The sequence below is a fragment of the Odontomachus brunneus genome, unplaced genomic scaffold (genome assembly GCF_010583005.1).
Source record: "Odontomachus brunneus isolate Ranch 3 - 2012 unplaced genomic scaffold, Obru_v1 Obru_scaffold_065, whole genome shotgun sequence".
NCBI lineage: Eukaryota > Metazoa > Arthropoda > Insecta > Hymenoptera > Formicidae > Odontomachus > Odontomachus brunneus.
In genome coordinates this window covers 714145-732035 of record NW_022639515.1, presented here as the reverse complement: position 1 = coordinate 732035, position 17891 = coordinate 714145, and the positions used below count along the sequence as shown (strand labels likewise).

Sequence of the window (17891 nt, the reverse complement as noted above, 5' to 3'; positions counted from 1 at the left end):
AAAAAACACTTTATCGCGTTCCATTTTTCACAAAGCAAAAGAAATTGTTGTTTAGGAAAATAATTGTGTATGCTGACTGAATGTTATCGAGAAATGTCGAAATTAATCACAAACTACCTGTTTCGTTAGTAATGACTACTAGAACTGTTTGCATTGCCATCTAACATTTGCGGGCGGAAACTAAGTTAAGGTCCTAATAATATCAACGTCGTTTCGCGACAGTTCATCGGTACGTGAAATCTTTGCACGAGAGATCTTCACTGGTAAACTTCCCCGCATTGGTCACACTTAATTGGCGATTAATTGCTCACGATTGGTTACGGCAACCTGTGACAATCGAATCTATTCTCATCTAATGGCAGCAATTTTCTCAAACTCGCCGCGTAATCGCCGCGCGATAATAATCTTGCGCGAGATTAACTTTTGCATAATATGCGCGGTGCAATAACAAAAGTTCACGATCGATGTGTTGTAATCTATCAGCGACTGATGCATCTCAATTTATGTACACGGAAAAATATCGAAATCTTTTTTTATATAAATTTTTTCAGTTTTACTATGTTTCTGATAGTGCAAAAATAGATTATGTCGGTGTAAAGTCTATCGTGTTATGAGACAGCAAATTTCGCCAAAAATGTAGCAAATTTTTTAATAATGCAATACAGTTCCTGAAATTTAAATGAAAAAATTTAAATTCAAGCGAACGCGTTATCAGCAGCGATCGAATAAACATTTTTTATTTTCTCATTATTTCTTCTCTTATACGAAATGAAAGAATAGTCAATTGCTGAGGAATGTCGATCTATTCTTCGGCAGAATTGCAGAATTCAATAGCAATTTGCTGTATTAGCTGTAATTAATTGTAAATTATTCTCTACATGCAAGACCTCCCCATGTATATATGTTTCGTCGTCGACTTATAAATAAACTATTACCATAGTTTTTCTCGACAACGCGTTGATCACCTATCATTCTGCAATTTTATTACTTTCGTCGGCCACGAAGAAAGTTATCGTCATTAAATATTATTTATACACATCTCACTCGGCAACATGTGGCAATCCTACCATTCGACAGAGCAGAGTGATGCATTTAAAAGAACATATCCGAGAAACAGTCATCTAGGAATTCACGGTGAGGAGAACGCTGTGCTTCGCTTTGCAAAAGTACGATCGCTGCGTGAGAGAAAGAGAGAGGAGAGGCGGGAAAGGGAGAGAGAAAGAGAGAAAGAGACGATCACCGGCCGGTGCATCCGCGCAGGCCGCGGAGAATCGTAGGAAGAATCCATTTTCAATAAGCGATAATCTCACTTTAAGCGCATCGCATGTAATCACTCCTGCAACTTTATTACCGGAACGCGCCTCTCGATGGGTAAGGAAAATTAACCGGCATTTTCACGTTACGGTACTTTTCGCGGTCATTAGACACGCAGAACACCGGCGAGTCTCCTCCACGGCCGGCTGCATACGCGGATCCTTCTTTCATTCTTTTCTTTTTCTTATAATCGTATCAGGTGCCGTGCGCGCGCGCGCGCGCATATCAATGGAATTAATCCCGGACTTAATGAGCGTTTCGCCCGGGAATTACATAATGGGAGGTTAACGATCTTGAGATAATCACACGGAGGAGCTTCCTCGACTATAAATATCGGTGTTGAGCCTGCGGCACGGCCGCGGTCATACATCGGCAACGCTTTAACATTCGCGACGACGATACGCGCGCGACTATATATTGATTTACGATCGGCGGCGAGGCGCGTGAGCGCGAGAGAGTATCGTCGAGTATATCGGTGGAGGATAGCAGGGCGACTGTTCGATTCGACGATTACTCGGCAATAATCGTCGCCACGATTTATATCGCGCGCGCGGCGAGAACCGTTAAAGGCGCCGGGGGAGAATGTTACGGGGGACAGCTGCGGCAATGCCGGGTGCTGAACTGTCTTTTTCTAACGGTCATTAATAGAGATACCACATGTCCGATCGCGACTTGTAATCGCCGCTACTGATTAGTAGACGAATATCGATAGTCCGATAACGCGGGCTGCATTCTATGATAGTCGTGTACGCTGCGTCTAACGATGCGAATGCACTTGGCTGCAAACGATCGGACGATCTTTCCATGGTGCTGATGCGATTAGTCAGATGTCGTTCTTTTCGTGTAAAATAGAATTTTTCCTCAGATCCAATAAACAAACACGACTACACGAAGATGACTTCTGCACCACACCGAAGAAAAAAATGTCTGAAAAATAGGGACTATTTATTCGCGGTGAGTGCTAATAACATATTTACTCTAGATGTAAGTTCTTTTCTTTAAGTGGAACAAACAATTGCTCTCATGAAAAGCAACAATTTTAAATAGTATATATTTTCTCATTCAAAAGAAATTTTTATTCACTGTAAAAATATGTATGCAAGTAAATATGTATCAATACACATTGAATGTTTCTTATTTTTCAGATGTTTCTTCCTCTCAGTGTACTAGAAATATAATAAAAAATTGGAGAGAATTTATATAAATACAATTACACCCAATACTGCACACTGATGTTTCTGGTTACGTAACAATACTAATAAAATATGTAAATCAATGAAATAATACAGTAAGATGAACTGTCAAGGAACAAACGAAATGCCCGTTAACATCAAAGTAGGAGTACGACGAAGAACGTAGGCGATACCTGTGCTCGTACTTTGCCAGGTGACGTTACTTTCAATTGTCTTCACTGCGTTCGGAGATGCATGAGTCGTGCGATAATTTTGCCAAGACATCTCCGAGCATTTTTATGGGCTATAAAACGAGCCGACCTTTCCCACGGAAACATTCGTCGAATAAAATTGTCCGAGGGTTCCCTTTTACACTTCGATAGCACAAAAGCGCGCAGCTGATGGTCCCAGTCAGCTGATGCTGACAAAGGAACGCTGCAGCCGACACGGGCGTTGGTACTTACTGACACCCGGTGCGACGATATATTCGGCATGTGGCATCGCCATGCGCCTCCTCGCGAGCGAGATTAATGGTAAACTTTATTACAACGTACCTGTAAACGCGAAACACCCTTTGTAGAATTTCAATTAACGTTAAGTATCGTAAACATTCGTCGAGAACGCTTCGCGTCTCGGATTCATTGAAAAGAAATTCTTGCGATTCATTCACGCGTAAGGCAGAAGATCTATCTCCCGTGAAGTCGCGCGAAACTGCCAAGTCGATTCTAGTGCGCCGGCAACGCGCGAAATAATTGGAATTTAATGTTAATCGGTCGCGAGGATGTATTACCGTGCGTATGCTTCATCCCGGAAGACGGTTTATTCATCAACCATGCTCGACCATGACGCGGAAATGAATAGAAACACATCACTATGGATGTGAGCACAGTGTATGCAAATACGCGAATCACTGAAATATACATCAAGTGGAGAGATTCAGTCTCAGAGAAAATCGCCGTTTTTCCCGAGAGTAACGTCAGCGACATGAGAAACATTTAACACGCTGAACTAAACGGTTTTGCATTTCGTTCTCTCTCTTTTTCTGTCTCTATTGCCGCGTATAACTTTTTATATTAAAGTAACAGTCGAGAAATCATAAATGACATGCCGTGACACTTTTAAAAGTAATTGCTATCTGAAAATATCTCGCTGTGATAAAAAAAACAACGAGACGAGGAAGCATCGATATTGCATATCAGCTTAAAGTATCCGGCGTCGCTCGGGTTCCTTATATTTAGAACGTCTAAGCTTAAATTATCACGAAGTATTAAGGAGATGAAATCAAAGGAGGTAGTAGAGGTTTTATGTAACCTATATCTATATTTTCCGCAGAAAGTAACTATGCAAAATTTGCTCCAGATCGATCAGAGTTTAGAAATTAATAGAAAACATATAAAGAAAGAGAGAGATACTCTATTTTATATATGAGGTATTCTTCGTCAAACCGGCCATCCCCTCTGCCCAAAATTTGTATGGATCGATTGAGGTCAACCGGGACTCAAATTTTAGGTAATCATGTCTAATGTCGTTTGCCATCTGGCTTTTTGAGAAATTCATTTTAGAAGATCTCAATTGATTCGCAAATGCATAAAGGGTACATTTAAGGTCTTAAGGTCGTAATCAGCGACCTTAAGAACCTTGGGTTGATCATTTTGGAGCCGATTTGAGTAATCGTGTGACGTATAGGAAGTCACGTACGGATTTTTCCAGTTTCCGCCGCCATATTAAAGCCGCCATGATGAATTTCTTAAAAGGCCAGATGGCAAACGACACTAGACATGATCACTTAAAATTTGAGCCCCGGTTAACCTCAATCGATCCAATACAAATTTTGGGTAGAGGGGATGGCCGGTTTGACGAAGAATGCCTCATATAAATTTATCATGTCTTTGAAATTTTTCTCACGTCACTCAAAAAGATGTTTTGCTGGTCCAGCTAGAACTCTGTACGTCACAGTTAAAATTTATCGCTATTTTCTTTCTTGTACCTGGAAAATTGTCCGTGGCGTGTAGAATTTATAGATCCCGTTACTAATTATCAATCTGTCCTTAATATAAGTGGAAGCCACAAAGAGAGATACTTCTTGCTAAATCTTACAAATAGTTTAAATCTAAATTCTGTCCCTGTCATCCGTATTGATTGAAAACGCAAGCGGTTACACATTTTTTGCTGATGATTTATTATCCACCTCAGCTAATTTCTCGTATCTAGATCGTTTTCGCTCTGACTGCCATGAAAGCCATTTTTTTGAGTGGTCACGAGCAATATCTACTTGATAAATCTCGCGGATCTTATCGAGTCATCTCACCGTTGCATATTATAGTTTTTTGCACGTAGAGAGGCTATTCAGCTGATTTACATAAGGTATCGTCTCCCTGGACATGCCCATCATCCGGCCGGAGCTCCTCCGAGCAGATAGCTCATTGGAGGAGGCCGGCTATATACTGTGCGAGTTGGAGTCTGTTGTAGACGGACGATCGGTTAGGGATCTGTACGGTTTGAAAAAAAGGAACAAAGAATACGGTCCGTATGCCGACGCGCGGCGGCAGCGTTGCCAAGCGGCCTCTCATCTTAAACTGGACCATCGCTAACGGTACGGCCATCTCCTACATAATTTCTGATCTCTCAATTAACCCTCGCCGCGCAATCTTTTTTCTCGCGCCAAGGGAAGACGCTAACGATAAAGGAATAATCGCCATAAAAGGGAATAATCGTTGACTCAAAACAAAAGAATTAAAAATAATTGATGTTGTGTATTTTAGATCGCTCTTCGCGTGATTCTCAAAATCCTCATGGAGAATTCATTTTGTACAATAAGATATTAAAGAAGATTATTTACGTTGGTGTGTTCAAAAATATTGCCTTCGCAGTCATTTCAAATACACAACACGTAGAATTAATACACAGAAAGAAATGATATGCTTGTTTGAAAAATATTTTTATTTTTGACATGTTAATCTTCGAGTGAGATTGCATAACATTAAACAAAGATGAATTATATTTGCAAGAATAGATTTTATATAATTCAACAAAGAACAATATATGTGTGTCCTTATTATTCAAAAATAATTTTAATCAATGGAAAGCACAAAATATTAGATCGAGAATATTGATGTTTTCAAATGTCCCAACTTATTCACTTAAAACTAATACACTCAAATTAACAATCATTATTTCACATATAAGCAATAATATATAATTTTATTAGAAAAAGTTTATAGTCATGAATTCGAATAATGTTGTAATTTTACTTGAATATTATAATTGTCTTATGAGGAGTACAATATAATTATCTTGATGATAATGATACTTTTTTTTACATTAAAAATTATCCTATTCTCAATACAATATTTGACGCGCGCGTGCTTTCCATTAATGAAAAATTTTTTTAATAATTAGAACACAGGTTTTTTTCGTTGAATCATATAAATCTATTCCTGCAAATAACTTATCTTTGTTCTAACGCTAATCTCATTTAATATAGAGATATCGAGATATTTTCTAAACAGAAATAATCTTTTCTTCTGTGTGAATGCAGCGAAATAATGCGTTATCGAAAGGTAATGCCTATCGGTATTACGGAAAACTGTTGAATCTGCATTTTTAACCGTCCATATGGCGCCTGTCGTGAAAAGCAAGTGCGATGATCAAACACATCCTGCAGGCGGCCTAGGTACGGCGCGCTACGCAATAAACGGTTAATTGCACAACGCAATGTTGCGGATATTTCAGAGGATATCGCTACGATGTGTATCGATAAAAAATAAAATTTGTTGTTTTCTGCGCACCGTTATTTCCTAACGGTATGTTGAATTGTCGGTCGAGCGGAGAGTTCATGGAGAAGCTTGCAATTAAAAACAAATTGCAAACGATTCTCTCCTTTCGCCCGCGATTATACCAAGTGCGTGATCTGACCTCGTTCGTGTCTACCAAAGCAGGAACGATAGAACAAAATCACATCAGCGAAAACAATTTAATGCCAAACTTGAAAATTTACAACAGCATCGTGCTACGAATTTTGAAATTGCGTTTATATGTAATGTACGATTTCAAAAATGTGTGGACAATTAAACCAAAATCTAACTCAAAAATGTGAACGGTATATAAAATTTCGGTTACGTTCATATTTCAACGATACATCCTAAAGCGAAATACTCGAAATTAATATTCCATAAAGTAATGATATTCTGTCATAATTTTCTTATAAAATATACACTGAGACAAAAAATATTTAAGAAATAAAAACTATTAACCTTTAAACTGCCGGGAAAGCTACTTTTGTGGCTTTGCACAAATCTCAAAATTCTGCGTCATGCATATGTTACTTATATAGAAAAATTTACAAAAAAAAAACTTTTTTAATGAAAAAATACTGGCAGCCTAAAGATTACTGGCAGATAAAGAAGTAAGTTCTTAAGAATATAATATAACAGTTATAGAATAGAATATAATAGTTATAATAGTTATAGAATAGTTATATAATAGTTTTTAAGAAATAAAAACTATTTATTCGGTGGGTACTAACACAACATATTCACTCACAAAAATATAAAATATTTTAATTATATTAAAATTTGATTTTTAATATTATTTAATTTAATGTCTATTGCTTAAATTTTATCATTAAAATATAAAATATTTTTCAAATAAGAAAATACACATTTTCTTGAAATCTTAGCTTCTTATGGAAGCAATTATTTATCCTATTTAAATAAAAGAATTTAGATTCAAATAAATATTACCATCAAATAAATATTTTTTATTCTTTAGATACTTTTTCCCTCGGTGTATTTATATTTGAGCATAATTTATTATTTCCAACATCATAAAATAAATTTGCTCGAACGAGTTCTGATCGTCACTTGCATTTCCTGTACCCTCCAAATTAAACCGCGAGAGAAACAATGAGAAATAATTTTCTAACAAACTTCTAGGATTATAAAAAATATTTGAGATCATGATGCTTTTCTTTGATATACATAGTCGAACATAGATCGCAAAGGACAAACATTTCGAGTCCGATTCTGGTTAGTGCTGCAAACAGTACACACAAAATAGAGAACGAAACAATTTCAAGAGACACTCGCAATGTAGGTAACGCACCTGTGACTCTCTGGGAAACCACGTAAACGAGGCGACATTATATTAAAACTTCGACGGTGCCTTGTTAACCCATAATACTACCACGGTTGGATTCAAAGCGTTATTGTAACGTCACCTAGTTTACCTAGTTTCCACGAAGGCATCGCCCGTACGACACGAGTGTCTCTTTAAACAATCGTGTTCGTTCGTTCGAACAGTTCGAGTACAGACGTAGGAATTGTTTTTTAAACACCGCGCTACATCGGTGGCACCGCCACGTCGGATTTGAAATGTCAAAGATTCAGGAATCGAGCGATTTTCCCGCCGATTGCGTCGCTCAACGCGGACGAAAGGTCTGTTCGTTCATGGAGAGCTTCTGAACTATTTTCACACCAGTGTAAATAAGTTATAGCGAAGAAAATGAACTTGTTTCGTTCTAACTTACTGCACTAGCGCGAAAGAACTTCGAAAACGAACAGGCTTAATGCTTCGCCCGCCCATACCGCCTGCTCTACCGCATCGCGCTTCACGATCTCAACACCGACTTTACAGCTTTGTTTTATAACAACTGCGGCTTTCCGGCCAAACTTGTACGCGGAAAGTCAGCCGGGTTACAAGCAATTCATTTAACACCGCGCGCAGTCGGTATTTTGATCCCTTTGTTAATATTTTATAACTGTAGACAGGCTGGGAGTCGCGTAACGTAAACTGTACACTCGGCTCATTTGTGTCTCTCAACCGTCTCCTTCGTACATTCACGATCCACCGAAAGGTGCGCGGAGAGTTCGCGACTCTCTCGTGTTTTCTACACCCCTTTACAAACACTGAGCTCCGCCTCGCGGACATAAGAAAACAGCTGTAAATATTTTTACAACGGCGCGCGTTATTCTGTGAATGAAAAACGGAGGAACTCGCCGGGCGAAAACTCGCTGGACAAACACGGCGTACAGTTCGGGGATTAACGTGAAATACGATTTGAAGTGCGAATTACTCAACAAACATAAGCCCCTTTAGATCGTGAAACGTCTTACGGAATTAAACGTCGTGAAAACTTGATTAATTCTGAGAAATTACCGAAATTATCGTCGATAAATGCCGCGTGTTTCGGATACTTTCACTGCTATTTTCTGTTTGCACAATAATTGTTTGTATCAATACTAACAGCAGAAGTGACAAACATAACAAGAAGGTTAACTCTCCGTCTGCTTTGTGAATTATTTTGGGAACAGTTAAAATTTTAATTGGTTGTTGCGGCTTTTACTAGAGAAAAAAGTAATTCTAAATATTAGGAGATGAACAGTATCCTGACTAAAGTAAAAATAGAGAAATTTTCTAAATAATAAAGAAAAGAAAATTTTTCCCCATTTTTTTGTTCATACACAGAAAAAATATTTAGTTGGATGAAGCAAATTTTTAGTAAAGTATAAACGAACCAGAAAATCTCGGTAGAAGTTACTAAAATTCTGTTCGAATTAACAAGATTTCTGACCAACTTGAACAGAATTCTGGTAGTATTAAAAGCGGGATTTTCTGGCTCGCTCATGTTTCACCAAAAATTGGTTCATTCAACCAAATATTTTTCAGTGTATACGATGAAAGAAGTAATATTACTCACGAAGCAAGCCGCGTTAGCGAAATTAACAGAGAAGTAGACGAAGAGTTAAGATCCGGGAACAGACGAACTATCGAATGAACGCAGATCGCGACATATGCATCGTTAATAAGTATTCGAACTTTCCACGGAATCATGAAGCCAACTTCGTACCGAGCGCGCTCGCGTGAAGTTAGCTGCTTGAGTTAGCGGTTTCAAACGCTTCTCTGTCTCTTTCTAAGACGCTGTTCGCGGTGACGGCTCGACGGGCACGAATGCCTCGTTAACTCGATTAATTCGGCAATCCGCGTCGACGCCCCTTAACGCGCTTAACGTGTCTCGATAACGTGCTCGAGTTAAAAGCTGTACCTGATATACTGGATGTACCCATGCCTGGCATCCTCGAGCAGGAACCCCGGGTTCCGCATCTCGATGTTCTCGAAAACCATCAAGTCAGTTCGCGGCAAGACCGCACACACGGCACGACGATAACTGCCACGACCCAATGCTCGCCTCCGACCTTCCACCGTTGCACTTGTCTCACCGCGGGGCACACATTGAAAGCTCCGTGAGTGAATCGCGGTTGCCGATTCGACTCGGCTCGACACACCTTGCCGGTCTTCTTACCCGAAAATGGCCGTTCGTCAACACGCGCGTTCCCGAAACATCGTCCCTCACGCTCTCTCAGTCTGTCCGTCTCTCCCGGAGAGCCTTCGACGTTGCGACGAGAACAACGTCTACGAGAGCTACGAGTCCGTTCCACACGACGCGGACGGACGAGAACGTGCCGACCAGACGCGAACAGCGACGCTCACGGTGCGATGGCGCGAGACGACTGAAGTTCGAAGCAGTTCGCAGCGCTGCGAGAGCTCACTCTACCGTCCCCTACCGGCAGCCGCCGCAGTCGGAAGACAGGGAGGGGTGAACAGCGGAGAGAAGCGGACGGGGCGAGGTCAGCCTCGCTCGCACCATAGGACCTCGCGCTCGGAATGGTCGATCGAGGAGGACTATGCTCTCTCCGAAGGAAAAAGAAAAAGGAAAAGACAGGCTTCCCTGTACCACGTGGGGAAGTACGTCGAGACCGGATGAATGGTCCATTTTTATGGGGAAACTGCGGCGGATGAGCAATGATGATGACTCGAATCGAGCGAGGAACGACTCTCGTCGGTTGGTCCGTCGGAACTTATTGATTTTCTTTTGTTCTCGAATATAATTCCGCGATCAAAGCTTCATTTCATTTCTCCACCAAAAGAGATCAATAATACGAGAATTTGCACAGAATGAGACTTGTACATACATTATTTACAGTCACAACTTACACATGGGAGACCTTGAGTGTACGAAAAGCTGTACGTAATATATCCCGAATAAATCTCAATTATTGCGTCGGCAATTCGTACACGTTCGACACATGAAAAATATCTGGCGTAATTGCTTAGACGAAAGCAACGGACACCTCTCCAATTACGCAATCTGACCTTGACATCAACATTAATCAGCGTGCTGTCGCTTTTACACAACCTTTTCTGCTCTCCCAATTTCTTTTTTTTATATCGCGCTCGTATCGAAGTGTAGCAACTTTATCTCTTTCTCTTTATCTCTCGGGGCGCAAAGGAGCCTCGTGTAAAACCAGGCTCGACGGCGCCAACTACCCCTTAATCAGCGAGCAATCTCGTAAATTCGCCTCGGGGTTATTACATTATACCATCGAGTGTATTTACAGAAATATATTGCGTGTTACACGGCGTACGCGGTATTACAGCAATTGCCCGTAACGAGGGAGGCAATTGTGCGGTTCTACGAGCGTGATAGCCGGTCGCATCGTACAAACACATCAAAGCGAGTGCATTCAAATCGCAAGGGGCAGACGGAATTCCAAGGTGGTGACGCGTCTGTTGTGTTTTACACGACCGCGTTGTAACGGCAGTCGTGTCGTGTTGTGGCGAATCGGAATTACCAGATTTCCGGCGATCTCGATAAGAGAGAGAGGTACAAGTACCAATTTCTGAACACGTACCTAGTTCTGGAGATTCTTGTTTTGGTCTTTAAATACAAATATTTAAACTCTCAACACAGAATATATGTACATGTATTTTTTATGTCAAAAATTTAAATACTCGTATCTAAAAACCAAAACAATCAGAATATTCAAGATTAGACTGGATTATATTGAAAAAGTAAAAATACTTGAAAATTTATCTGTGTGGGATATAAAATTTCTTTCTGTGAATAAAGTGTGCGTGTGTTCTGTAAGTTTTTTTATCTAAGCGTATGTATCCAGGCATTGGTGCTTTTACCTTGCGTCTCTTGAAAGAATAATTTATCAGTAGAAGGATTAATTTATCAGTAATTTCACTGTTCATTTACTGGATACTCCACTTTCATTTCACGAAACGATAAAAAATAGGCAATCGTCGACTGACTCTCACTGCTTAATATTCAACATTTCCATTTTCTATTTGATTATTCATTCGAAATTAACAGGTACTTACATCGAACAAACTAAATGTATCTGAGAGAAGTATATCGAAAATAAAGATAAATAAATAATAAAGATCTAAAAAGTTCTACATGAGCAATACTCATCCAATCAGTTACTCTCTCCACTACTGTTATTCGATATATATACTGTAGCTCTTCTGCATAATGAACAATTTTATATGCAGAAATTGCTGCAAAGAAGAAATAAAAGACTAAAGAGGCTTCTTGCTCGATAATAACGCCTACAAAAACTTCTCTATAACTAACTCTTATCTTTTTACAAGCAATAACTATTATCCTTGACCTAAAGTGTCGGTTACTCTCTATTACTGTTACTTTACAAAATATACTGCAAGTCTCGCGGATAAATTTGTACGCGGACACGGTCATGGAAACTAAAAACTGCTCTTGACGAATATTATTAAAAACGGTTATGACTTGCGACTGTAGACTATAGAAGAAAAATAGACTATAGACAAAAAAACGATCAATCATTTAATAATCGGTCTAAACCATCAAAAAAGCAGGTATTCACGAAGAAAAATTTTTCCGCAAGAAAGAAATTCGACATTAGAAATCGATTTCTTTTGGGCATCGTTCATCCCTATCTAATCGCCCTGCTGCGACCTTCCCATTGCAAACAATGACTCATCGCCATCCTACACATCACTGGTGGGGAATTTCTTCTTCGGGATCTCATTGCGCGAATCGTTTCTCAATTTTTTTTCACTGTCAAGGGAATCGCGCGCGACGCATTAATCATCCACGTCGACCGGTTGTCTGGTAGAGTCGTATGATTGAAATCGCGGTTACGTGCCGGTCGGGTGAGCGAAACTGGGTCGCTTTGTATCTACGATTACAAGGTAGTCGCGAATGACTTCGTAATGTGGTCCGATGTTATCAATATTTTCGCTCACGACAAACGACTTGCGCGTACTTCTAATAAGATCCCAATTACGGGTCGAGTCCCAATCTCAGGTCAAACTTGATTTATTAATGTATTAAAAAGGTATACATTATAATGAAAACACAGAAAAACATTTTTTATATCTTCCAATTCTTTTCACATTCGCAACATTCTTAATGTTTCAAAAAAAATCTAGGATATCAATTACTTTAAATTAGAATCTTTAGATTTAGAACGCGATAATATTTGCTGACCTATAATTAGGACTTGCGCACATATGAATATCTCCAATTTTTTTATAATTCAAAATAAAATAATTTGAAATGTCTAATAATTCTGTTTTCAAACTATGTTAGTTGCTTATATTGATATTAACAGTTCATTTTGATGCTCGGTCGACAATTTTTTGTAAATCATTGGAAGTTACTCTCTAACCTTAAATTATCTATAATTGGCCATGATTATGCAAGAATAATCTAACCTACAAAATTATGATTTTCGAGTTTTTGTTACTAATGGACTTTCTATATAAACAAAAAAAAATCCAAATCTTATAAGCGCCTAAAATTAATCAGAAAATAATTCTTACTTTCAACTAGTTGCATTTTTACCCATTTTTTAAGTGTTAAATTTGTCGATGAATACTCTTCAAGAAAAAAAATTAATTATGTTCGACTTCTCGAATTATTGCGAGGAACTGCTATCTGTACTTTTTAAATCGTGCATCAAACTTTCATCTTCGTTTTCCTTCAAACGTATTTCGCGTGGGTTGGATCATTCTCTCTTGCCTAACTATAGCCAACTAAGACCGTTACTTAACTCTCCTCTTCGTGAAGATACTAACGCGAGTATCTTTGCAAAAATTTACCAACGCACGGGACGACGAGAGAAGAAGTCCGATGCGAGGGATCGCATCGAAATTCTCCGCGGCGTCGACCGCTTACGTCACGCATATCAATGATGCGAACTAAGGAGCCCTTGCCCTACCGGTAACACCTTTCGAAATGGTCAACAAGCGAACTATCAGATTTTCCGACGCATGAGGGAACGAAACGTCGAAGAGCTTTGAAGGCCGCGTCGCCCTGCTGAATATTCACGAACCGGTCATTGATATATTGACGACCACGACCCAGTCTACTCGGTACTGTCTACAACCGTGCGGTGGCAGGGTGAAATGCGCATAAATTAATCGGTTTAGTTTAATCGGCGAGATAAAGCCTTAGCGCTGAAGTCTCAGCACGATCTTTGCGAGAGCCAGACCTCGTCAATTTCGCAATAGATCGGCAGCTCGAAGAAGAATCGTTAAATAAAAGTCAATATTGATTTTCAATCGTTTTTACTCACTAGTCCTAGCATTCCGTAATTCATTCGTGATAAACGTCACGCGCAAATATCGCGTATTTCACACACACGCACGCATGGTGCGTCGATGTCGCGTCACTCACACGCGCGTCAGCTGACATCATCGGTGCATCGACCTACGTCGAGAGATTGTTATACATACACGCGTACATTTGCTCCGATTTGTCAGCTCATCCGTGCAAAACCCGAACGGACAACATGTAAACGCTAATACACCTCGCAAAGAAGAAATCACGTATGAAGATAGAGATAGATAGAGAAAGAGAGAGAGGGAAGGAGGAGGAAACAGTCTGCAGTCCATCTGCCGTATGATAAACAACGTCTACTCGCGAGTTTCCGATAGGAATATCATCGAGTTCTTGGTCGAACAAATTCACGCTGTTTACACGCTACAACGATCTCGCGCTGAAATACCTATCGGTATTCTAGCGTCGATGAATCTCCGAGTAACTTCGTTCCCGTCGCTATTTCCTCACAAATGTGAAACGAAAATCACATTTACGAAAAAGAAGATAAATTATACCAAGGAATCGTTTAGAAATTGTGCTGTAAAACTATACGTCAAAACTATACGTCGAGGCTTTCTCGGAGAAATCAGCCGTAAAGGATAAATATTTGAAAATGCGACTTTTTCATAATTTCAAGAAAATTATTCTTCAAATTAGAAGATTAGAAGAGAATTTCCGGAATCGAAACAGTCTTTTAAATGATATCTGTTTTTTTTTTAATGTTTGAAAAAAAGTGTGAAATTGAATCTTCTGTTATTTGATGGCTAGATAAAATATTGTAGGAAAGACTTTTGTAGAAAATACAAAATGTTCGAAGTTATCCTAGTCGCACGTTTAACATAATTGCATGACAATTTCTATTATCACTCAAAGTTCACAGAATAATGCAAAGATATGCTGGTAGTCATGAAAGCAATAGTCAGTCTGTCCTAGCATAAGTTCAAGGATAAACGTGAACAATATCGAAAGAGCCGAAAGAGAAATCGCTAAAATTGATAAATTGTCGTCACAAGGAGTTGTCCGCACGGGATACGCCTCTTCCGTTTACTCAATGAACAGCATCGGCCCGGCTTTAATCGACGCCAAGGATGCTTTTAACATGAGGTTGGATCGATATGCGCTTACGGTTATGCATATCCGGTGACACGACGTAAATACCGAGCGAAAAATAGCAATCAGCAGAAAAGGCCGGGAATAGGTATGAGAGGAAGGATATCAGTGTCTCAAGGGTGATTACGTAAATAACGCGAGCACAATGAGAGGAGACGTGAACGTGTAACTCTCTCTCTACGATGTAACTTTTACTTCCAGGTCGGTGCGACCGACCGTCTTGCCGCTTTGCGTCGTCGTTCCTTCGGCCGCGTGAGTTTTTCGACGTACGTGCACGACGTAATGCTAACGTACCGACGCGTGCGTAACTGTGCACTCAGGAATGCGTTTCGCGCGGGTCGTGGTCAATCTTGCGCGCAGAAATCCTCTGTGGGGAGTTTCTGTTTCAACTGACCTTTCCCTAACGACGAAGAATGAAGTAAAAATATCAATCGCGAGCAATTGATTTTTTTATATACCGAGTACCTTCAACGTCGAAGGTTGTCCTCAATGAAAGTAGATTAGAACTCAAAGTTATACTGAAGTTGGACACATTTCACATTAGACAGAACTCAAGCTGGACAATTTTTGAGATCACATTCGTATTCAATTCACTCGATTTATCGAAGAACGATACTTTGTGACAAAAATGCAAGAAATTTGTCAAAATTTTTAACTTGATGTTATCAATGTTTTATAAAAGATGAAAAATTCAGTTGACAATTGATGTTCAAAAGAGTTCTCGTTAAGAAAGAATCGACACCTAATTTTTCATACATGTTTAAAACAAACAGCTTTAATTTAGGATGCCTAACGGCGGTTCACGCTCTTCCTCGTAGATATATAAGGCTTTATTGCGAGCTGTTACCTCATCGTGAGCAGAGTAACAGAGCGTTAATGCTGCTTGTGTGCGCGCAATTAAAGCCTCTTGAACGAAGAAAATGACGGAAAGTTCAGAGGGCAGCGTGCGTCGATTTTTACGCGCGATCACCATCGTTAATAATACTTTCGTTAATGCGAATAGAAAGGGGGATATTATTAAGATCCGAGATAGCACACCGAATCAGTGTTGCTCGAGATTAATTTCAGCCATAGCTGGTTGAATCCTCTCCTATTTTATATATGTATATATATATCCTATATCTTAACCTAAACAAATCCCGAAATAGATCTATGAAGAAATGTAGAGAGAAAAAAATCAAACTCTAATATCTCAAATACTATAGCTGAGATTAATCAGCGTTGGCATGAAATCGGATGTTCGTCACTTACAACGTGAGACAAATTTGAAATGATCCCTGAATTACCATAAACACACACATATACGTAGCATGATAATTACACACGAGCAGACATACACCGTGAAGTTTCTTATCATCAATATTTCCACGTCATTACTATGTTTAGCTCGCGCACAAGAAGAATAAAACAACAAATAAGAAGAAACGTGCGACGGGATGATAAAAGAAGACCGAATAACCAACACGAAAAATAATGAACTAATCGCGTGGATCTAGTCAACTCTCATAGCGGCCAACGAGACTTCTACGACCTTTACCGGTTTCTTCTCTGCCTTCCACGAAGTCTATGCAACGTGAGAAGTTGCAGAAATGTAATGCCTGATATCTCGATTATCGCGGCATTATTTTTCCTCCTTTTTCTTCCTTGCCTTTTTTTAAAGAAACCTTCGCGGCCAGGCATTGTGGTTACAAGGAGGGATTACGGTCGCGCCAGACTGACCGACGACGACAACGACGTACGTCGTGCATGAATTATTCACGAGCTATCTCGAAACAAGTATCTGCGCGCGTTCGCGACGATCGATGGGCCCTCGTCAAGATTCGGTGCCTTACGAGGACCGTGTCTTTTCCTTCGGCATTCTTTCTCGCGAAGGAAAGAAGTATCACGATATGAAAAACGTCATGTCCATATTTGGCTGGGGAAGTCTATCCTAAATCCCGAACGTCTCAATTCTGTTGTCGTGAGCGCAATTATACGACTACGCGAGAGCAAAGGCCTCGAACATACAGAAAAACTTGAGCAGTAATAAAATTGATCAATCACAATCGATTATTCTCTATCGTAAGCAGATTCATCGACTATGATTGGTCAATATTTTTATTGACCAATTACTTATGTTTTACTGCTTCCTGTATGTGCATCCCCGACCTTAGAAATATTCAGACAAGATGTAAATTTTCGCGACGCTGTTCTGTTTTCCTTTTTTTTAGATGAGATTAGATCTCTCGCGGATATTGCTTTACGACCGGATTTCCCGGGTGATCGAAGTAACGCGAAAGAAAAAGGTGTTTGTAAAACGACTAGAAAAATATGTAATTGCTGAACTCGCGATTAACTCGCAAGTGAAGAAGATTAACGAACGTTGATTATCCTCCGTTGATTGTCGATTTACGGGACATATCTCTGCATTTCGCAGACACTCTTGAACCTCACGCGCAAGCACCTGATTCCGGTGTGTCTCAATGCGAGATAAATTTAATTAAAGCGGGTTCTCAAATGAAAGGAGACATCGGTAATTGCCGCGATCATCGTTATTATGATTATTTCGCTCCAGCGCGCGCGTAAAAGGCGTCGTAATGAACGGCATCTTAAAGTCGCGGACGTTGAGTCACTTATTTAAGCTCTCCCGCCTTTGCCGCTCCTGTTACGAAATCCCGGATGCACTCCATGAAAAATATACACTTGTGTGAACTTGGCACACCATATTTAAAAATGTGACATTTTTTTTAGAGTTCTGATACTCTCTTGAAAAGTTCTAGAGCTCTATGCAACAATTTTAAATAGTTCCGGTCATTAAATACAAAAAAATAGACTTTTAAAAAAAGGTGCGCTAAGTTCACGCAGCGCACCTAATCAGTAAGATC

At 39.7% G+C, this 17891-nt stretch overlaps 1 protein-coding gene across 6 annotated transcripts in view; it reads right to left on the bottom strand.

The window, feature by feature from the left end:
* The window catches only part of LOC116846523 (protein phosphatase Slingshot homolog 2), a 160858-nt gene that overhangs the window by 113580 nt on the left and 29387 nt on the right, over positions 1 to 17891 (bottom strand). For 2 of the 6 annotated variants that reach the window (XM_032820461.1, XM_032820463.1), the window contains exon 1: positions 9529 to 10007. The exons of the other annotated variants lie outside the window; for them this stretch is intronic. In XM_032820461.1, the coding sequence (XP_032676352.1) occupies positions 9529 to 9608 (80 nt within the window). In that variant the 5' untranslated portion in view covers positions 9609 to 10007. Of the gene's footprint in view, positions 1 to 9528; positions 10008 to 17891 lie in introns of those variants that run through there. 6 annotated transcript variants of the gene reach the window in all.